General features: G+C 41.2%; 1 protein-coding gene across 14 annotated transcripts in view; it reads right to left on the bottom strand.

Annotated features, from left to right (window-relative positions):
* Window positions 1–23,859, bottom strand: part of ptprsa (protein tyrosine phosphatase receptor type Sa) — a 224,716-nt gene that overhangs the window by 37,911 nt on the left and 162,946 nt on the right. For 6 of the 14 annotated variants that reach the window (XM_046391868.1, XM_046391867.1, XM_046391873.1 and 3 more), the window contains 10 exons: window positions 16,773–17,093; window positions 14,395–14,588; window positions 13,096–13,122; window positions 11,877–11,994; window positions 4,790–5,383; window positions 3,704–3,798; window positions 3,072–3,322; window positions 2,660–2,747; window positions 1,560–1,772; window positions 1,195–1,358 (listed from right to left, as the gene is read on the bottom strand). In XM_046391868.1, the coding sequence (XP_046247824.1) occupies window positions 1,195–1,358; window positions 1,560–1,772; window positions 2,660–2,747; window positions 3,072–3,322; window positions 3,704–3,798; window positions 4,790–5,383; window positions 11,877–11,994; window positions 13,096–13,122; window positions 14,395–14,588; window positions 16,773–17,093 (2,065 nt within the window). The remainder of the gene's footprint in view (window positions 1–1,194; window positions 1,359–1,559; window positions 1,773–2,659; window positions 2,748–3,071; window positions 3,323–3,703; window positions 3,799–4,789; window positions 5,384–11,876; window positions 11,995–13,095; window positions 13,123–14,394; window positions 14,589–16,772; window positions 17,094–23,859) is intronic. The other 8 variants (XM_046391871.1, XM_046391872.1, XM_046391878.1 and 5 more) reach the window with 2 other exon arrangements.

Genomic DNA, 23,859 nt, shown 5'->3' with positions numbered 1-23,859 from the left:
ATCTTCCTGGTATGAAGGGCGACCTTTAAGTGTTACTCATACTTAACTGTTCAGTTGGGACTTGTGGCCACTAAGGCTAAAAACTAAACATATCCATTAAACAACCAGGAAATATGGACTGTTTGTGTATGATCCAAAGCCCCAATATGATGAGGAATAGTATTCATTTAGACTTGTTACAGGAAGAAAGCTACTGACAGGTTTTGATGTCCCACTAGAAAGTACAGTTACTTGCTGCTGAAAAAGCGTTGATGATTTATGGTTAAAACAACTAGTGAATAACTTGGGGTACATTGGAATAACACCTTTATGGAGTATTATTTCCAGAATTAAGGTATTACTTGAAATATATACCTCTTGAAATACTTATCTGGGCATCACTTGATTGGTAAAGTGCACCAATCATAGTCCAGTTATTGAGCACCATCTCAAAGAATCTCCTCCTCTCTCCCTTCTCCAACCCCCTCACTTCCCACAACCATCTTTTTCACAAGAAAAAAGCTCTTTCATATTTACATGCAACAATGTTGTTGGGACTTTGAATATCATGCTCCTATGAATACATAATAACCCCCTCTTTCAACATGCTCCCTATTGTGCAATTATTTCCCAATAGCCCAATTCCCAAGAAACACTGCAAATAACTGGTTCAACATCAAATGGCAAGAAAATCTTCACTGTGTATTGCTGGTGGAGAAAACAAACCCTGAAATTTCCAGCACACTTATGCTAATTTAATTAAAATACAGACTGCGGCTATATTGCTCGTGCAGACCAGTGGTTGAAGCAAGCCACTAGTAATGCCAAGCTAAAAGATTCAACTCCCTTTCTATTTTACTGTTAACAGAATGGTTATCTGAACGGAAACTTCATATAAAAGTTAAGCATTTTACTATATTAACATCCATCCATCCATCCATTTTCTATACCGTTTATCTGTCAGGGTCGTGAGAAGGCTGGAGCCTATCCCAGCTAACTACGGGCAAGAGGCGGGGTTCACCCTGGACTGGTCGCCAGCCAATCAACTCAATACAAACTCCACAAAACTACAAACTACACAAACTACACTAACCGTGGGTGTTTTTTTTCTACCCTTTGAGGTTGAACAGTGTTATTTTTACAGCCCTAAAACAGGTCAATCTGCATTCTCCAGTAAGAACGAAATAAATAAATAAAAATCCCAAACCAACTCACTTTTTATACAAGAGAATGGCAATGACGATGCAGATGATAAAGACCACAGCCAGGACCGGGCCCACCACCCATATGAGTCCATCGCCAGTCTCAACTGGCAGAGGATCCACCATCAGGTTGGGAGTCATCACTGTGTCAGTATAAGGGCTGGCAGCAAACATTTTCTGAACAGAAAAGTCAGGTATAAGTTGACTGGGTTGAACAATACCATATTAAATAAACCTAAAATGTATTAGATTCTCATGAACAAAACTGAAGTGAGCCATGATTAAAGGAACAATTATTAAAACCACTTCCAACAAAAAGAAAATGACTAAAAGTAACTCCACTGAACTGCGCTGAATCGGGCTGAACAAGTAACTCACCCCATTGGTGGCATTGAGTTCAGCCAGCAGGAAGAAGACATATTCATGGGCTGGTTCAAGAGGCTTGTTCTCACAGAGGTTGAGGCGGTGGTCAGATCCCACTGTGAAGCTAGAAGGCAGCTGCCTGAAGCAGGCTGTGATGTAGGGTTTTCTCTGGTCCAGTTGAGCCAGCTGACGGCGTGAACGACGCTTTGGGGTCACATCCTGCAACAGCTGTTTGACATAAAAGGGTATTAGTTTACTTTGTGCTTGTTATGTGTTCCTTTTTCTATCATTTTTTTTTTTTTTGCAGTTTCTACAACATCATTCCGATATTAATTTATGTAATTTATAGATGCCTACCAAAATTAAATCAGTTCATCCTTGAGTTCAAGTGGATATTTATGCTAAATTTGAAGAAATTCTCTTAAGCTGTTCCTGAGAGATTGCACTGACCAGAGTGAGATGGAATGGACAAAGCGAAAACATACCTCCAATCATGGCTATTGCTCGTGCGCAGATGTATGAAAAACAAACTCAAAGTGTAACTGCACTGCATCCTTCAATTCAAAAAGATGCTAACTGTCTGGTAATGTTCCACATAACCAGCACCCTGCCCCCCAACATCCAACCCCTCTCATTCATTTCAAACTGCAGACAGAGGCAGGCACTAAGCAGAAGGAATGTGCGTAATCCCAAATCCAATAGGGATGGTTGTTGTTGATCTGGCACTCAAGGTGACCCCAGGCTATGGGAAGAGTGAGAGAGGACTGTGTAATTCTCTGTTCTGCATGCTTGGGGGGGATAAATTAGCACAGTTGAGATGTACTTATGTGTTGTCTGTGTTTCCCTCTCTGCTACGTGGTATGTACGATACGATTTGCCCTGCACATGCAACTGTTAATAACACAAACATGTGTCTCTACAATCCCTCCCTGACAGCAGTGTTTTTCCGGTTGAGGAAAAATAGGCCAGTATCCTCAACAAAGAAAGCATCACTGACATTTTAAAGTTGCCTGGTAGAACACATGCTCCATTCCTGTTGATCCAAAGCACTCAGTTAACCCAAGCATCTGGTGGACCAGAATAACCCCATACCTGTTGCTTTTAAAATATCTTACCTCTTCCATGTCCATCTCATCAGGGTTCTTCAGATTTTTGACCGTTCCTGGTGTCCTCTTAAGTGGTACCACAACCACATAAAAGTTCCTGGAAACACAGCACCCAAGTGTATTACCAAAAAAATTAAGTAAGTCTTCATTCATTCTGTATTGCATTTTAGCTGAAAACATTCACTATAGGGTTAAAAGGAAGCTTAAGTGATAATTAAATACCTGCAGTGGGTCTAGTTAACGCGAATATGTCAGAAATCCTAGGACCTAAGCTTCCATTTCAACGCATCAGACATCTTGAGATCTCAATCCATATACAATCAAATCTCAAGCATCTCAAGACTTAAGCCTGAACACCTCAGTCTTCAAAGATAATTTAGACAGAGCATGCAGAACCCATCTTTAAGCATGTTATACTCACTTGACATCCTTGTTATCAACTGGTGGGAAGGACATGGTGGGCATGTTGTCAGGTTCACTGTAGATGTCCAGCTTGGGTTTCTTGACCAGGATGAGTGGTGCGGTCTTGGCAATCACTCTGTGTCTTGGTCCACCATCCATGCTTTCTTGGCAGGTCACCCTGAACTCATAGGTCGTGTTGTGCTTTAGCCCAGTGATGTATACCTTCATCTTTGTGGCATCTACTTCCATCCTCTGACGGTTGTACTCAATCTGAAGTTCAACAGATGGTCCAGAAGTTTAGTCAATAGTTGGTAAGAGGAAAAGCTGGATGTATGATCATTCTAGTAGGTCAACAGATTGTTGGTTGAAGAAACAGTGATGGGCAGATGAAGAGGCAGATTTACATAAGAAGAGAATCAATGTGCATTTTGATTATTCCATGAGAAAGGGAATGACTATATGAGGAGGTGAATTAATGCACTGAAATACAAAAATGCATTTGAAAACTGCACCCGCTAGTTTTTATTTTAAATAAATGAAAATGAGTTCTAAATTTCTGACTGTTTGTAGGAAGTTATTTTTATATTTTATATTAAAATATAGCTCAGCTGACAGTTAAAAAGAAAATTGTGCCCTACATTAAAAACTCACCGTGCATTTGTACGGAGATCTGTTTTCAGAAAACTTCCATGCAAGAACCACTGTGGTCTTGGTGGCCCACTTGACAGTAAAATTCTTTGGAACATCTGTTTAGTGGACAAATGCAAGAAAAAAACAAAACAAAACAAAAACAGAGCATGTAAGTAAATTGAACATGTAGACAGACCAAGGAAAGAGAAAGGACAACTGTTCCCCTGCAACGTTCCTCTGGGTTGGAGAGTGAGTTTAACGGTGAGCTGTGATTGGCTGTGAGGAGGGCAACGCCATTGGTTAAGACACACAGCACATAAGACTCATGGATGACAAACCCATGGAGCACAAGGGTGCGTCCCCTGGCTAGCCCTTGTGGGTAGTGCCAACCCATCTCACCACTGTCTTTAAACCCAAGATCACTTGCCCCATGTGGTCTCAGTTCCACTATTCCTATGCCTCTACTGAGTCTGGGTTGACATTGCCAACATGCTGCCAGGGAGGGAATAAAGACAGACCCAAGACACAGCATGCCAACAGTCCACAGCAGCGCATCTGGGGGATGCCATATCGCAAGCCATCCCATTGAGGGACAGGGGAAGGGAAACAGAGGAATTAGGAAAGGAAGGGGGTTAGGAAAGGAGGTATATCTCAAAACAAACCCAAAACCAAAACCAAAAATAAAGAACCAAAATCAGCTTTCTGTCATCTTAAAATAGTCCAAACATACTCTTGGCGTGACTGGGTTTGACTGAGGTCCTACCTTGTTTAAAAACTGGGGATGTGAGATGGCATTAGCTGTGTGAGTGCGCTTGGCAAAGGGTTGCAAGGATGACTGACAGGAGTGTCTGATCAAACAGCACTTACCTTGAAATTCTAGGCTGCTCTCCTCTTTGTCATAATGACTGACTATAACTTACTGACTTGGGTTTTACCTTGTTTGGGTTAGTGAAGTGAGTATTCCATGGCAAACAATTTTAATATCAATCTTTTCTCTTTCTTGAGTGGAGGTGAGGCAGTTTTCTTTTTTAGTGTTGTTGCAGATTGTGTTTAGCCAATTTCCATCCCCCTGCCAACTGGGTTGGGAAAGAAACTGGCAAGCCCTACCTGTTGGATCAAAGGCCACCGTCCGATACTGGATAGGCGGGCTGTAGGGCCCTGGACCTACACTGGTGTGTGCACGAATTTTCACATCGTACGCCGAGTTTGGTTTGAGGCTGTTGAGCACATAGCTGGACAGGCTGGGGGGCAAGCGGAGCTCCCGTGGTGCTCCTCCGGTGCCGGCTTCCTGATAGGCCAAAGTGTACTCTGTAATTACCCCGTTTCTCTCCGCCAGCACGGGTGGAGACCAAGACAGCTGCACTGAGCAGCATGTCACGTTGGAGCTCTCATCAATTTGAGGGTATCCCCCTGGCGTTTTCTCGGGCACACTGAGTTCCACCACAGCCTCTTCCCCAAAGCCCCCCCTGCTCTTGGCTGAGATTTTAAAGAGATAGGTGGCTCCTCTGTGAATGTTATTCGCAGAGTACTGTCGTTCTTGGGGCACAAATTCCAGTGTGGACAGAGGGGAGACATCCTTCCGGCCAAACTGGAGCCGGTATCCCTGCAGGTCCATGCCATTGGTGAGATCTGGAGGGTCCCAGCGAACCACAGCTGATGATTCTGAGTCCTGAGCCACTGACAGATAGGGCGGACCAGGCACTGTACAGACAAAGGAAAAAATAATTATTTCCCTGATTTCCAGATACATGAAACTGTACATTTTTAAAATGACAGATTTCAATACTAGACATATAGATGTTAATGATATCCTTAAAAAACAGTAGGACTACTACAGGAGTTGTACATGGCAAACATCGCTTTTGTTATCCCAATCATATTCACTTGCCCACAATCAGCAATGTCATCTTCAATTAAAGATTTCATAAACGTTTGCTAGCTTTGAAAAATGAATCAAAAATATTCTTTCTTTCTTTTCCTCTTCATGTTGCTGGGCAAAATATAGCCTAGGTCGCAACAGCTGATAGCAGTGCAAATTTCACAATTTTAGCAACACTAAGATGCATTTAGTTTCAGTGTTCTTTAGCTCAATCATAAGGCACTGTTGTCCCAGAGCTACTGAATTGTACTACTGAAGCACTAAATTATCATGGCAAATGAATGCCTGCATCAAACCTGTTTGATTATACTGTATGGTACAATAGGAAGAAGATTGGACATGGACTCCCAATCAATGAGAATCAAGAATTTACACTGCCTATAGTATATCTTAAAGATTACAGACTTTACAGTAACAATTTGAATTTAAGCCATTCATCAAGTAATACCCTAACAAATTGAGTCAGGTTGTATTGCACGGATATGTGAAAGATCCACAGAGCCTCTAAAGTCTTGAGTGACTGCTGTACCCATTACCATTTCATGACACATGAAAGATCCAGCCAAAATCATTTCTGTTCTGCAAAGCATCACTAAAACTTTAAGTAGAGAACAGTGCCTCTTTCTGCTGTAAGAGTCATCTCTTGTTGTAAAATGGATGATCCACGTTTGGGGTCCAGACACCATTCTTCAGAGTGGCCCAATTTTGCTGCTCTTATGGATGACACATATCTCATCTTAACTCTCTTTTTAAGGCCCCATCAGTGAGATAGAGGCAGCAGCAGTTATGGGAAGCCTTCAGTTCTCAAGTTGCCGTCAAAGCTCTGTGAGAGATGAGTGTTGCCGATTCTCACTTGAACCCCATCTTTCTGTAAATAGATTCTATCTTGACTCATCTACGTGCCATCCCTCCCCATCCCTACCTGCCATCCCTCATCTAGGTGCCTCCTTTCTCAAAAATACAAGCCAGTGGCAAATAAAAGAGAAGATAAAATTACAGACAGTAAGGTATTCAGTTGTTTACAATACTTATTTTGTATTACATGACTGACTGGGTGATTGTAAAGCAGATGATACAACACTGTTTGCTTCCCATTTTCAATTTAGTTTCAAGCCTCTACATGAGACTGTGAGATCATTGGTCAGGAGATTGATTATCTCAGTATATTTCTGATCTAAGAAGCTTGCTGACGGGGTCACCAAACTAGGTTGACAGCAAACTGATTGGTCCTGACAGAGCTCTCTCAGCATAAATTAAAAATGCTGAAAAAGCTGATTACAAATTATGAACTCAAATTAAATGTGCAACAAACATTTCATCACAGTCTTAAACAACCACAATTATGGATACATTTGCCTCCAGTCTTTTTTCACACAATTTGTGTTTTATGCACACACAATAGATAGTGTGTCTGCACATGTACAGTATGTGTTGGTGTGTGCAATGGTATAGGCCCTGGTTTGCAGCCAGCCTCAGCTCGTATATGATCATTCCACCGAGCTATTTGGCTTGCTGCCCAGTATGGTCTTAAAGTAATTTGGAGGAGCTAGCATTCGTCTGAGGCGGAAGTATTCCCTCTCAGAGGAATAGTATCATTGTGTGTTTGTGTGCCTGTGTACATATGCCTACATACAGTATATATTCCGGCGCTGAGATGCAAGTTTTAATGTGCGCGCACACACACACACACACACACACACACACACACACACACACACACACACACAAAGCAATCCACTCCACACAGTCTCCCTCTGCTAGTATTATTCATTTCCGTTTGCTAATGGTCTTCTTTGTGATGGCTGTTGCTACAGGAAGACGGCGGTTGGTGGGTGGATGGTGGCGAGTCAGCTGAGCCTTTGCCGGTAATGGAAAGGCGGGGGCGCCGAATGCTGGGTGAGACGAATGCTCCTAATACTCCTCGGCTACATACCAAAGCTCAGCTTGGTGTCATTTAAAAGCCTACTCTGCTTTGATGCTCACCGCTAATCAAGGAAGTAGAATCAGAGATTGCAATCCTGTGATGACTCTTTGTGTTTTCCATTTCAACTGTATGTGCATTGCTTCTTCAACAGGCAACCAAATGTATAAATTACAACCTTTGTGGCCATGATACTATTTCATTATTTGTTCATTTAAAACAGCAGCCTATTGCACACTAGAGAGAAAGGCCATGTGTACTGAGAAAGCAGATTGCTGTTGGGTAGAGGTGAGGTACAGAGTGTGTGTGTGTGTGTGTGTGTGTGGTGCTACAGTGTGATGAGAGAGAGAACAAGGGCATGGTGAGCGGGTGAAAAATGAGTGAATGAGGGATGATGAAGGTGACTGAGGACAAGGAGCAATCTGCTGAAAAGAGAGCCCAACAGGGATATGAGGAGGCTAAAACCTGTGTGTGTGTGTGTGTGTGTACAAGAGTGATTCTGGGGTTCTTGGACACCTTGATTGTCACTCTCCTCCCCTCCTCGGTGTTCACCACTCCGACACTCTCCCTTATTCTTTCCCAATCTCTCCACTTCTCTCTGTGCTTCTCCCTCACTTTCATTTCCTAATCTCACCCCTACTCACCCCTACCTCGCCCCACCATCCTCTTCTCCTTCCCTCTCTCTCTACGTCCATTTCAGGGTCGACCCCGGTTCAATCCCTCCTTGTGCGCCTCCCGGCACGTTTCCCATCAGGCCACAGCATTAACAGCTGCCTGTTGACACTCACTCAGCCTGACTGAGAAGGCGCTGCTCAGGTTTCCTTCTCATTTCCTCCCTCTAATGTGCACATTCACAACATCATATACTACGTACGAATAGTCGTATTACCTCCATACTAGTTTGTAAATGACGTGGTGTGTGTGTGTGTGTGTGTGTGTGTGTACAGTTTTTAATCATCTGTTGCCTGGAACCTGGAATGTAAGATTTCTCTGCTCTGAGCTGCACTTCTTCACAATAGATGAAAAATCTCCCTCTGATTAACCTGAGGCTATAGCCCGGCTATGGCTATGGAGACTTAACACATCCAAAGAGATGTGGGGGAGTGTGAGAGGTCGTTTTTAACCTTAAAGATCATAACAAATCTATCACTGTCCCATCTTGGTTTGCTCTGAACTTGATTAAGCGTGCTTACAGGAGGTGTCTATGTGTGTATGTTGCTATGTAGCATTGGGTGGTGGGTGTGTAATCTGTGGAGTAAATGCCGCAAAGTCAAATCTGCAACAAATTTCACATGGCCCATTAGAAGTGCAAGAAGCAAAGTGGAAAGAAAGAGAGGGATGGGAAAGAGAGGGGGCCATTACACTGATATCTTTTCACTGGACCAAAATAACAAGCAGGAGGTTACTAAATATTCAATAAGAGAATCGAAGCTGATGTTTCTGTCTGGAGTCAGTAGTCTCCACACCTTTTTAAACATGCACACATTCAGGCCTAAGCATTCTTTCGCAGGATGAAACAATCAAAATGTGTGTGTGTGTGTGTTTGTGTGTGTGTGTGTGGTGGGAGGGGCTGTCAAGATATAACAAGAGCAGAACACTGTACTAACGTCCGCAGGGCCCATCCATACCTCCTCTGATTTACAACAGTTAATGAATAATACAAAGCACTTCACATAATTATAAACAGCACAATTAAAACTTCCAAATATATTGTCATTGATTCCATCCATTACTGCATGAATACCTGATGCAACAAAATGGTACACTGCAAAATGGAAGTCAGCTAAGAACTAAGTTATGAGTTAAACAACCTGACATTTCATTACTGTTTTCATGTTTGTTTTTAAATCTTCAACATTCACCCTTTTGGTGAGATTTGGTGCCACCAGTCGTGTTTGTGAAGTTGCCAAATGCAATTTTGAACTACTATAGGTTTGACAGGCTGCTGGTGATTCTTTGGTGTAAAGTGTTTTATCATAAGATGTTCGGTCCTTCCTTATACAAGGATTGTATTATAGTAATACATAATGTAGGCTACCTGTATTTATTTTGAATTATCTGATTAATTTGTTTTAATTCGTTTTTTAAGCTTTTTTAGAATAGGGACAATAAGTATTTTCCACTTGAACCTGAACAAAAAAAGATGAAAAAAAATGGTGGTGGTCACTGTTGCGGTGAAAATGTCTTCACTGTGTATATGGGATGGCGGAAAAACACTTTCTGTTATAAACATCTCTTGTCAATAAGGATTCCTTTTGGCCCCCCAAAAACTTTGTTTCACATAGACAGTGGTTAAGTTTGTTTTTCAAAGAGTTTGGAAAGTATGAATCATGAAAAAACACTTGTCAAACCTGGCTTTCATTCAGCAAACAAAGACAGTTCCAGCCACAGAATGGATGTTGTTTGTCTGTGACTCACAAATAGGTGCACAGTTTTACTCTTTTTTTCCTGTCCTACAAAATCTTGATACAGATCCTTTTGGATGCTTTCTAAGACACCAAACTACCAGAGAGGCTTTTTGGAATGTCTGGAAGATGAAAAAAAACTTGACCATTGATGTGAATCCACTTTAAAGTGGCACGAAAATGTACTCTATTTGTCATGGTGCTCTGTATTGATGTCGCTTCACAGGCCTTTATGTTTCCTAAAAAGACAATGACGTCAGTTTCTGGAGGTAACGGCTCGCTTTCAGTGAGTGGTTGTTTATAAAAAAAAAAACTCTTAAGGGCTGTTGCATAAACTGTAAATGTTTAAAAGTGCAGAAATGCAGAAGCATATATGCAGTAGAATATTTCATTTACTTGTATTGCACTTTTAAAGGAACAATTCACCCAAAAAAAAAAAAGAAAATTCACATTTACACATGATCAACCTTGCGTGCCCACTCCAGATTGGTTCACATTAACGCATTAAGGCAAATACAAACTATAAAATACAAGCACAAAATATAAATACACACTATTTAAACTCTCTGGCATTTTATGAAGTTCCCAGAGAACACAAAAAATTCAATTTTGTTCCCTTGCTCATACTGACCACGGGAAATTCCCTGGCATTTCAGAAATCCTATAACTGTCGGGAACCCTGTTATTCACTGGGCCATTCTAACATCCCTCTGAACACGAAGGACAACCACTTCATCTCCAAAAGAGGCTGCTGAGACTCGTCTTCTCCCCACCTTTCACCTCTTCCCCTTTTTCTATTTATTTTAGGCCCCTGGCATAAACCATTTCTTTGCACTTCAATAATAAAAAAGGAGAGGCTTTCCCTCTGGGGGACAGAAAGAGTGTGCTAGACTGGCATATCAGTCAGCTGGCCCTGACAGGAGGATGAAGAGTGACAGCGTTCACTCAAGCCTTTGGCAGCGTCACACTCCCTGACACCCGTTACAGACACACCTGTCAGGATCTGGGAAATTTGTCTACGTTTTTGTGTGTTGGGTTGCGAAAATGTGTTGTGTGTCTGTTTTGATGTGTTTTGTTTGATGATTGTGGACCGAGGAATGGCTTTGCACAAACACTGTATGTGTGTAATTACTGGAGACTGCACGCACTAATGAGTGCGTGTGGATCATTAGATATGTATGTAAGGGTGTATGCAGTTGTGCACATGTTGACAATCTGAAGCCTCCCAAAGCTTACTCTGACTCTCTCCTATTTTGTCTTGACGCCTTCAGGTCCCTAAAAGAGGGCTTTCACACACTCAGTTTTATAGGTTTAAGATGTTGTTCATGGTAACTCAGCTCCTAGCTTCCAAACATGCTCAAGTGGTCCAGTCAAACTGGAATGCCTACTGGTAGTAGAAATGGAAAAATTGAAGAAGACAAGGCTTTGTAGTGTGCAGGCATTAGCCTGCGGTAATTTATCCGTAAAGCTCAACCCAACGAGCCAACAGGGGATTTCAAGCTGTCAGAATCTGTCTGAAAAATCTCCAAGTACCTCACACCACCTCCTTGATCTCTAAAAATCTGTGGATAGTCTTCTGAACATGATTGAAATGATAAATACTTCCCTGATAGAAGAAAACATCAACTCAAACCAATGAACTGTTTTCAGTGGTTGAAAACTCAGAAACAAAAAGCTCTTTAGGATATCTAATATAGGATATCTAATGCACTTCATTAAATATCAGCAATTCTTGCCGTTGTTCATGTCTGCTTTTCCAGATCAGGTTTGGATCAGTTAAATATCCCACTGAGTGACTGCCCCTGAAAGGCCCTTCAATGTTAATTAAATACAGAGGTGATAGCCTAGCAGAAACAGCTGGATGGGAATGACGAGGAACCGTTGAGCAATTTATCCTTCAGCTCCTGGCTGAAAAAGCACAGGCTATCTTCACTGCTGCACGAACAAAGATACGCAATGAACAAATAAATAATTTATTCTTGTACTGACCTGCCCCTTTGGTCACCACCAGTTTGGGTTTACTCCGGGCTCCATCCCCCTTGGTGGTGTATGCAGCCACTGTGATGGAGTAAGTGGTGTCTGGCTTGAGTCCTCCAATGACCATTTCCTATGGGAGACAGGGAACAGGCAAGAACAGGAAAATTTCAAAACGTGTCTTGAATTTTTGATGATTTAACCCTCCCCTTCATGCGGCTCAAACTGCCTTATATAGAATGTTAATCTAAACAAAGTGTCTAGGAGGGTCCTCTTTATTAATTTTCACAAGGCATGCATTAAATGTAATGTTTGTCCCCTGTGTAATGAGAGACCATTCCATTAAGTGTTGCCAAGGTGGAAGAGGAACATTAGGTATGTAAATAGAAAGTAACCCTCCTTATTCCTTTAGCATATTCCAATCAACAATTTAACTTTGTGATAAATGCATGCTGAATACATCCTGGCCATTCGCTGGCAGTTTTTACCTCAGCCATTAAGTTTCCTTGAGCCCTCTTCAAAAAGAGGCTTACGATCAATTCTAATGAATCTTTCAAGGGAGCAGGTTTGAACGAATGCAGAATGAGCTTTTTAACAGGCTGGTTGGCAGAGGGATGGGAGAGGTCAATAAAGGTAAATGAGCTATAAGTACTGTCTAGCACTTGAGATGGTATTCACGTAATGCAGATGGACTGGGGTTTCAAACCTGAGTTCAAAACAAGGGTAAAATTTGTTGGGGAAAAAAAAAAATCTGCAGTTGTGAATGATCATCAGAGATGCGATGAGAATTATAAGAAAACGCGTGTGAACAATACAGCAATTCTAAGGCACCACAAAGAAAATTAAATCATACTGTTCAAAAACCACACACGCAATAAAGAAAAAAGACACACCACAAGAGAGCACAAGACCAAACGTACTGTATCAACACACAGCGTGACACAAGTAGCATTAGCATTGCAGGCACGATGTGCAGTGGATATTGCGTCAGCCACCATTTTTGAAGCTAGTTGGCAATAGAAGTTTGTCCTTTCTTACTTAGTGGCGTATAGAGATATCGTAGAGGATGGCTGCGGGCAGCTGAGGTGAAACCTCTGAGCCACTTTGTTATCCAAACTTATTGAATAAAGATTGGAAGGGCTGTGTAAACTGTGAATCCGACCAGGTTGATGCAATACCCACTGTTTATACCCTTTCAGCTACAAAAAGCACTCGAGCAAAACTTTGTACTCACATATTCAGCTGTATCGTCCGTTTCCCACTAACCCCCCCGCCAAAGAGGAGAGTGCATGGGAGAAAGTGATATTTTTTTAAAAGAAAGGAGGGGGGGGGGGGGGGAAATAAAGGGAAGAAATAGGATTGTGAGGGACGAGGGCATTAGAGGTTCAGAAGCAGAGAGTCAGAAATAGATCACCCGTTTTGCGAGGTCAGGAGAAAGAGAAGCTGTTTGAAGCTTATGTTATGAAGAGCAGCTGTAACAAGACTGAGAATAGTAGGGGTCTGTTTGTGGGGCCTGGAGCTGGAGTTATACCAACACCCTAGCTCAATGCTAAATCACTGACAGCTTCAGCCAGTAGTGATGCTCAGGTGTATCTTTTCAGGGTTTAATGATGGGGTCACTTTTGAATATAGTCACAAAATATACAACTACAGAAATATTTTTCTGGCATTCTTCGTTGACTGCTGGGTGTGCACTATTCTCGGATTTCATAATTTAAGGTATTTAAACTCATTTTACTCTTGGATTTTTGGGTCAGTTGAATTCCAAAAATGCTAACATGATGCTGGTGGCATTCGGCCTGAAAAAACACCCTCATCCATGTGGAAAAAATAGATTTTGATTGATTCATTCTTAAAATATGTAGAATTGCTACAACAGCTATTCTTTTCTGTGTTGTTTACCCCATTGCTTCAAGGGTATAATTTCCATTTGGATGATTGCTAAGCTGCACAAAAGTCTCACTTTGGCAGGATTCCTCCGACACTGTGTTGACAGAAGTTTTATAAAAAGGAAAAAAAAATAAGCCATTATACAGGGCTTCATTACAATTGTAGCTGTCAGTAGAGGCTGATTTTTGGTGAAATGTTTTCATGCCAGTTTTACTTTTATCCCCCAGGCACAGGATACTATAATCAGCATTTTCTTTGAGCCTTTGGCACAAGCACACAATCCAACATTTCATGGCAGATGTTGCCATAAAGGAGGGCTCTAGACATTTCTAATAAAAGCCATGGAGGCAGAAGAGGGAAGACCCGATGAGTGAAGCTTTGATTACAGTTCTTCTTCGTTGGAAAATATTATAGCAAAATGACATGAAATCGAAGAGGGAATAGCACCCATATCGCTTCCCATGCTCTAGCAATATATGCAAAGCCACAATAATGAGGGAAAGTTGTCCACAGAGGTTTTATTCATTGCATATAACTGCATCTCTGAAAACAGTTGAAAAGGCAAACCTGGGTAATTTTAGTAGAATTTACAGTTTTTCTGACTCGACTGATTTGTACTGAGGAAACTGTGAGATGCTTATACCTGGGCATCGGCCAGCATGACGTCCTTGATGAGGGGCCGGCCCCTTGACTCCCCATTTTCCACACGTACATAATGAACCTGGTAGCCACGGATCTGACCGTGCTGCTTGCCTGGCGTAAGGGATCGCCACATCACCTTCACTGCGGTGGAGTTTAGGACCTCCACCTCCACCCGCCTTGGAGGAGCCCCAGGGACTGTGGATAATAAAACAAAACCTCAAATTAGAATAATTTCATTACATGTACTGGTAAGAAAATGTTGTTCTGATGTACTATTTTCAGATATTAATGGGAATGTGGAAATGTTTCTCATTCAACAAGTGTAATAAACATACTGTACTTTATCAGAAAAATTGCTCCATCCTTCAAACTATAAGAGCAATACAGGATAAGAGAGACACACAGAACTGTGCCAAGACTGATAACAGTGATTAATGATAGAGACCTTTAAAAACCACAAACACAGTGTCAGTCTTCTAACAGTATCCTGTCCTCCAAAACACACACCTACACTTTCTCTTGCCACCTCCACCTTTTTAACACGTGTCCGATATGTCTGTCTACCATCACTGGGGAGGTCTCAGTCACAACGACAAGTCTTTATGGAAGGCCTTGCTTCCAGGCCTATCGATGTGCCATGGACTGACCCTTTCTCAAATGGATGTGCCATTAATAGAACCCTTCCATTCAAACTGTTTCCATTTGCTCATCCACAAACACTTCAAGTCCCCTTCTTCCGCCCTAAATCACAACCCCATTTCCACCATCTTCCCCAGGATCAAGCACTAATCTTGTTTATTACCAAAATCTTCTCTACCTTTTAGCCCCGGATCTTATTTCTTTACCTGGCACTTCCCTGTCTTGCGTCATTATTGTAACCACAACAGAAAATTTCTTACAGATATCATTAGTGCACTGTGGTTTTCACCCTGCACTTACTGATAGTGGTGTCTTTTAAAAAGGTATAGCACGAACTTAAGCTTGTTGCTACTGTTGTACATCAGTGTCAAAAAAATGCTTAAAATGCTGTGGTAATGGATGTGAAATGGATCGTGGAGGATAGAAGCCAATGTCAGCCATCCGTCAATGATTCAGATGTGTTGTGACACTCCTGCATCTTTACTTGTCAGTTTAGGTATTTTATTGCAACTGCTTTTCTCCTTTGTCATTGATTTTCTGCTATCGAACTTAGCCGTATTCAAGGTTGAGATGTTTGGTTTTTCTAAAATTTTTGAGCATATTTAATCATATTTAATTAATTTTTGTGCCTGAGTGGTACACATTGGTTGCACATGTAGAGGAAAGTGTGTCAAATGACCAACAGTGCATGCAACTGAAAAACTATTTATCTATTTTCACATTTAACATCTGCATCCAGACACTTTCAGGTGAGCATACTTGCTCTTTTTCAATAACAATTTGGTTTCCACTCATACATTTATATCCAGTAGAGTTCCAGACTCTACAGCACCATCTAAGTAGTTACTGAGGATGACTGGGGGGAGGGTGGCTTAAATCCGTTTCCTCAACTTCATTTTCAAGTTAAAGCGGTTTGAATTTGCAACCTTAGTGGACACATATCTGCTGGTTTAAATTGCAGTTGCTGCCACCATAAATACACAGACACTTATGTCCTTGCAGTGTACAGCACTCATAAATGCTTATGACTCTCTGGCTGTAGCAGCTCAGAGTTTCCTCCACTCTGAGTCCAGTCCGCCTCACTGAATATGCATTTTTGTTATTTGTTTGAATACTTTTAATTTTGAAGCCTAATGTGTTCCACTCCAAGAAACTTCTTCTCACTCTTAACAACTCAAGCATTCGTGTCCAGCATATGTCCTGCTACTAGACACTAGACAGAAAAGTGAAAAAAAAAAAAGTATTATGTCATCATTAGAGTTTTTGGACATTTTGGGTATTTCATCTAAAACCCAATGGATTTCATGTTATTTTTGCTGGATTGGACTCAAACTGACGGTTGTTGGATGGAGACTGGGTTAGTGAAGCTACAGACAGTGGCAGAATATTGGTTTGGTAGCTATTATGAATTTGGTTTGTAGTGTTTCAACAGCAACACGCGTGATTTCGTAGGCGTTAAATCTAAGTGTTTTCATTTCAGAGGCTTAACACAGCTGTATGTGGTCTTGTTGAAACTATTCTGCCAAGACAAAATTTGTGTATTTGGAAATGCACTCTGACACATTAGACTGAGATATGGAATTTAAGATATTTTCTTGATTTTTTTTTCTAATGACCAAAAAAAAAAAAAAAAAAAGTAGGGCATGTGGACTGGTACTACTGCTAGGTGCGAAGTCGTCCTCAAATCAATTAACAATACCTTCATTTCTACATTATGTTTAGTTCATCAGACTCATGTACCGTCTTCGTCGGTGCGGCAGATCAGGGGCTCGCTCTCAGGGCCTGGCCCAATCGCAGTGAAGGCAGACACAGTGATCTGGTACTGTGTCCACTTCTCCAATCGCTGCAGCAGCGCCTGCTCTTCAGTAGCAGGAACTGTGGGCTCCTCCATGGGCTCGCTGTCGTCACTGCCACCTTCTGACAGGCCTACCACCTGGTAGCGCACCCTATACCCCGCCAGGACACCGTTCTGGCTCTCCAAAGGCGGGGGACGCCAACTTACCAGCAGGGAGGTGGAGCTGGTGCTGCTGCACTTAATGTCTTGAGGGGGGGCTGAGGGCTCTGGTGAGGTGGAAAGGACAGGAAGGAAGGGGGTCGAGGACGAGGAGGATGGGGAAGGAGGGAAGGCAGGGGTGAAAAACAAAAAAATAAAAAGATGGGAGAGATAAAGAAAATGATAAAAGGATAAAAAAAACAATAAGAATAATTCAAACAAAATAAAATTGCCAAACAAAGACGGAGGCAAAATATGTTTAAAATAAAAACAAAATCGTCAAGCAAATGTCAACTCAAACGGCATAAGTGGACGATGGCACAAAGTGGTGTAATAATGAAACAAGATGGCCTGTGTTGATTTTTTTTCAGAAAGAGGTTTCAAAAAATGTTGGCATTTTCATGAAGAAATCACATAATATCGCTACTGAGGAAATTGACTTTGCAAACTTTGCACTGTCTGACTTTTAACAGAAACATTAGCCACTTGGCTTAGTGTACTCTGAATAATTCCAAAATAGTGTGTGCATTGTTTGTTCAGCTGATAATTTCTGATCGCCATTGTCTAGTCTTGCGTAGAGCAGACATCTCACAACAAACGAGTATCAAAGTAGTTCAAAAATGAACATTCAATTGAGAAGCACTGTTAATTTTTGGACTACTTTCAACCAAATTAGCATAAGCAGAGCTATTATTTTCCTCAGTATACGCTAGCAGGAACGTAGTGTAGTCTGTCCTTTTTTATTTGTAATAGTATAAAAGCTTTCCGAAACGGTGGCTGTTATTTGTGTCTCATGTGTTCTTCCAAAACATATTAAAACCTACACATCTGTGAACTTTCTAAATCAAATTTAGTGCCTCTCACTTCTAATCTGTGCCAAGCTCTTACACAGCTTGCGCTCGTCCAGAGAGTGTGCTGTGCAAGGAGTGATAAAACGTTTCACTTCTCATCCAGAGTTTGGTATTATACAGATAAAAGGACATGTATGAAAATATTTTTCCTCTATCCCCTACAATGGTTTTGTGTGAGAATTTATTCCCTCCGTCTTGATGCGTTTTCAAACCCAGTTCATTATTACATTTTTGTCAGTGATGTGAAGAAAAAAATAGCACAATAATCAAAACAAAATGAAATACCCCCATAATAAAAGGAACTCTACACACAGCAACTTAGGAAAAGAACAAACAATCAATAACAAGCAGGATGTTCTCATTCCAAAACAAAAGCTGAGGAAATAAATTATGAACTGAAGGAGGGTACTGGGAAATGAATTTCTCTGTAACCCAGGTGACTCCAAAGAAAGAAACACAACAACTGTTAAAATTCAAAATGACAACTCATGAGAAAACATGAAAAAAACAGAATACTCAGCATAAACACAAAGTAAAAAAAAAAAATAACTTCAAACAAAATGTAAACAAACCAACAAAAAAAGAAATCACAAGCATTGTTTGCATCATACGTACCTGACTCCCACAAATACTAAATTTTTAAGACTTTCTTACCACCAGCACCTGACTACAGAGCATGCTTACTCTGTAGTCAGTGAACCGTAACACTTTCCCTCTCAGAGAGCGTACCAGAAATTTTGACCTCCATCCCCATCTTTGAATCAGTAAATAACACCCATTTTAACCAATTCTGACCAACTGAGAGTTAGTTTTGGACCCATTTTAGGGTTACAGGGTTACTGGGAGGGAGAGAGTTGGCTCTGTGCTGCAGCCAGGGCTGTTTAATGCTCATGTATCATGAGGCCGGAGGGTCCACAAGACTATGAGAGGAAGCCATTGGAGGGGTACCACTCACTCCCAAGCTAACTTGTTCTTCTACAGTCGTACGCAAGCATCCATCCTTGTTAACAATTAGTTAAAATAAATCCCATTTCATAGCCCTGTGCCGTCATATCTTCGTAAAACTAAAGGTCCTTTTGAGAATGCCAAGACAGAAGAATAGAAGACGGAAAGCTTGTATTGCTGAATTCATAAAAGTTTAATGATAGTGTTCTGACTGCAGTGTCGCTTTGGGGAGAGCAGCTTTAAAAGAAATAAAAAAAGAGGAGTTTTAACTATCAGAAAGACCTCCCCCCAGTGAAGACTGAACGTTCCAGCACACAACAAATAGGACAGGACCTCAGCCACAGTTCCCAAACCCTTCTCTGTGTCCAATGGGCTTATTTACTTACGGTCTTACTGGATTTTGAGCCTTTCAGCTTCTTTCCTCTGCTCATATTGTATTTGCAAACTCTCCACTTCAAGAATGATTGCTCAGTTCTCAATCTTTGTGGTGTGGAAAAGGCTGTGAATCTGACAGGGGCCAGGCTATCACAGTGCACAGGCATCCTCATGCCTGATAACGGTTTAAGACTGGCCGGGGCACAGCTTTAATAAAGTGCATATCCCATGAAGGCCAGTGGTAGGATTATGGATAGTAGAACTATACAGCCACAAAAGAAGAAACTCAGCTAATGCTTCACTTGAGGTTCTTTTGAAGCTTCCCTGAAAGAGTTTCCTAAATTCTATTTGACAAATAATTAGTCATGTCCGCATTCATATCCTTCTCTTTGACTTTTAAGGCTGTTGTGATATGACTAAGAGCTCCGGGTATAAAGTGTGTGATGGCAAGTACTGCTGGCATACCTAATCATTATGACTACCTTCAGATTAAATTTGTTTTTAGTGCAGCATCTTCGGTGGGTATAAATTACACACATTAATGCTAACAGTCAGGCTACGCAGGCCATTGCTCAGTGCCTGTTGTCGACTCTTTACATGACACAGATTGCCAGTGCTTTTGCTATCAGAGTGTAAGCACATGTCTGCATTTGAATTGTATTTTCATCAGAAGCCTCAAATGACATGATGTTCACATTTGTAAATCATTATGGAATTAATCCCCCCAATGCCAAATGGCCCAGCTCACACAAATATTCCAATACATCTAAAAACCTGCAATTACAGTAAGTGGGGGGGCTAAACTGCTTGTTTGGCTAAATACAGAGGATTTAGAATCTGCCACTTTAATTTGAGAGATAGCACTTGACTGGCTACTGGCAGGTTCTAGGTATAATCTAAATGTGTAACAAAGCCTGACAATCCAGGGGCCTAGCTTATAGCTCATCGCAAAGCATGAAATTAATTCTGACGCTATGAAATGGGATTCTTATCTGCCACTCTGGGACCCTACAGCCCCTAACACCCACTCCCAGGGTCCATCTCAGGTCCTGTTAGCATGCCTTGCAACTGGGTGACAGCTAAAGGAATGCTGGGAGCCCTCCCGGCTCTCGGGTTGTGGACTCACTCCGGCCACGTCTGAACGGTCTCACAAAAATGGTCTCTCAACCTGGTCTGACTATGGCAGCATAAACCGAGAGGCCTTGCTTCTAAATGGGGGCTACTGTTGCCAGTATCATCTCTGGTATTTCTTTCAACCCCCTGTGATATTGATCAAGAGAGGCCAATGAAATGATTCTGGTGCTCTCTAATTTCAGAAGCTATTTGGTGCTAGTTTTAATCATTATTATTTTTTTTTTTGCAGTGACTTTACACTAGTACTTGACAAAGTAGTCCCCATGACAATAGCCCCTGGTAATGCTGCTTGGACTGAGCACAAACTTCAGCAATCTGCAAACATTTTGTAGCACAGATAATGGACAACAAAGCAAACAGGGAAATCATGTTGTCTGTCTTTCTTGTTACTTAGTGGAAATGGGTTTCAGTCTGCCAGACAATGCTTTGGGTCCAAATCCAGGTGGAAATCATTCCATAAGTCTGTGGGAAGAGAAGGGCACTAACAATGCCAAAAATCAATGAACAATATTAAAATTGCCTCTGCAATGTGTTTGGATAAAAGAGTCCAGGCATAGCCAAAATTTGTAGCAGTGTAATTTAATTTATTTTACCTTTAATTCTAGCTGACCCTTTCGTAGTATGTCTTTAATGTTTAAATTTAACTGAGTCTGTGCAGCTACGTCAGCCAAGCAACTAAGGTGTAAGATTATTTTACACCTTTTGGGTGGTATTTCTAAGTGCATGTGCCACACCCTGATGGTATAAGAGTCTGGCACCAATGGGATATTTTGTTTGTATATAAATTTGCACAAAGGTAGTTTGTGCAAGTTTACTGCCCTCAAATTGGTGTTTTCGCAGAAGGCTGACATTTCTAACTGTCTATGTTGCCATGAAGGCATTTAACACAATCTATGTATGTCAGAGAGTGCTTTACTGGGTAGGATGCAGATGATACTATTCCTGACCTGTACGGAGAGCCAAACTGCTTTTACTGTGTCATGTAAAAATGTTAAAAGACGGCTTACTCTACCCTGCTTCAAATACAAATCAAAAAAAGACAGGTGTTTGAGAAAAGTTATGGCAGACTGAATCCCTAAACCACACAATCACTTACCTCAAAGCATCCAAAAAGATCAAGTTATTTTTATTGGGTTGTGTTGTGGGAAATGCTTTTCTTTTGTCTTTTAGTCTGTGATTTTCTCAGACTTTCAACAGGGAGAAACCAATGTGTCTCACACCTGCTTGAGCAGGGACTCTTGATAAAAGCGTGGAAAATAAAAAAACATTGGCTGAGAACAACTGATAAAAATGAGGCCTGCAGTGACGCCATACAAGTAGAATGGACAGAAAGGGTAAAAATGACTGTTAACATTTAAATCGTAGTCAAAGAGTATTTGATAATCATGTCAATGGCAATGAGCTCTTATGTGGGACAAAGTATTTACAAAGTTGATTACTGCTCCAAGCATAAATTGACACTCATTTCCAGGACAGTAGTATCAAATTTCTGTGGTGGGCGGGAAGATATTATTAACTAACACTTATCCTTTCTATCCACTGTAATTTTACAGAAGAGGCAGTTGAAAGGAGGAGTCCCTTGTCACAAGCGGAGATTCAAAAACAAAAAAAAAAAGCCAATAGTTTGACTTATCCTCCCTCGTATTTGCTTGAGAGAGCAGGCTATGTCAGTGTTGCCTATGCATGCTGCGCTGCCTGATGAGCTCTAGTTGTTCGTGGCTGTGGTGGAACCCAACAGAAAAACAAAAATAGAAGCAAGCTACTCTTTGGAGTGATGTCAAACCAATATCCTTTCAGAAAATCCAAAAGGTAACAGAAATTATTACGTAAACAAAAACCTGACTTCTCAAAATCAAATCAAAACCATTTTTTTTGTTTTTACCAAGAGACTCAACAGAAAAGGAAGAGGACACAAAGTGAGCAAGGAGATGTCAAGCCATTCCAAGGAGAGCTTTTGTTCCATTACAAAGGGGAACAAGAGGCAAAAAGAGAAACAGAGCTGAAGTAGGGTGATGTAAGAGGAAGACAGGAGTGTATCCAATCCAATCAGCTTGCGGTTTGCCGATCAAGAACAAATGCAAAAACAGAGGTGAGGAAACCACAAACACGCATCGACAGGCGAAGATGTGCACAGACACTTGAGAGACGCCAAGACAGAAATAGGACTGGATGAACGTAAAGTATTTTCATGCCTTGACTGATCAAAGGTCAATGGTGCAGTGATAGGTTCTCAACAGCACCCCCAGTGGGCAGGAGTGAATGTTGCATGCAACTGGCGTTCTCCTCAGTGACTCTGCACTGAATGTGTAGGTCTGCTGCCCAGCAGTTACAAAAAGAACTGTGAAGTGGTTGTCCCAAAGCCCCCACAGCCCAGATGTGGGGGCACAGCCAACAAGCTGCACTGGTAGAAACAGAAAAGGTGTTAAAAGAAGTCTACTCCCACCGCCATGGCTCTCCTATGTACCAGCAAAAGTCCTCTTATTCAAACCTCACAAAATCTTACAAAGCGCAGCCAGTTTATTAACAACAAAGGTGGCCTCTCTGACAATTAACACATGCATCTATCTTTACTTTTGATTTTCTATGCCCTGTATCATTAGATCATCTCAGATCAACCCTTAGTCCCGTGAACCCAGCTACATTTTCAAGGTTCTTTACCAAGATGTATTAAATGTCAGTATTCAACATCATTGTTGATCTGTCAACTCAGTCCTTCAGCTTCCATTGGATATTTGTGTGTATTTTTGTTTTCTACAGCCTCCGCTACTGTGAGCTATGATATCACTCCTGTTATTTTTAGCTGGCTGGTTTAAATAAATAAGTGGTGTGCCTGCCATCTGTAAAATAAAATAATCAGTGCTGAACAGATATACTGAAATAAATTCGGGTTTGGCCATGTGAGTACTTTTGGTTACTGCTGATAGCGTTTTATTTTTCTTTGATGATTAAACTCACCCCAAAATTTCCATTCCCAATCTGAATACAGTTCATATGAGAGCCTTGGCGGTCTAAGAGGAGAACTGACATTTTTTTGTGTCTCTGTCACGTGGAAGAAAGTGCACTTGCTGTTGACAAAGGAAAAGCAAATTTGAACAAAACTGAAAGGGAAATAATAAAAAAAAACTCTCAAAATTGTCAGTCCTGTTGGCTTGATTTGTTTGACAATGTTGGGTACACTCAAACACATTTGGCACAAGAACCAAGTTAGAGGTAATGCTTAAATGAAAGGATTGTAAGACACTCAACCTAAAAAAAGTGACTCCACCTTTATCCTCCACAAAACAGTCTGTTAATATAAATGTCAGTTTGCATATGGTAGAAAATACCAAGATCATAGTGCTTCAGTGAGGTAAACACAAATAATAAACCAAACTGCATGTTTTAGGAAAAAATCAACAAACACATCAATTAAGCCAGTCACACATTTCACAATCAGTTGTGAGTCTTGATTATGTCTGAGGAAAAACACTGTCGTAGATGCAGAAGACATCAGAGAAAATGAAGTTTTCAAACTCCAGTTTGAAGGGAA

Source organism: Scatophagus argus, chromosome 6 (genome assembly GCF_020382885.2).
Source record: "Scatophagus argus isolate fScaArg1 chromosome 6, fScaArg1.pri, whole genome shotgun sequence".
NCBI classification, from domain to species: domain Eukaryota; kingdom Metazoa; phylum Chordata; class Actinopteri; family Scatophagidae; genus Scatophagus; species Scatophagus argus.
The sequence above is the reverse complement of the archived record's forward strand: the minus strand, read 5'-3'. Positions and strand labels throughout refer to the sequence as shown.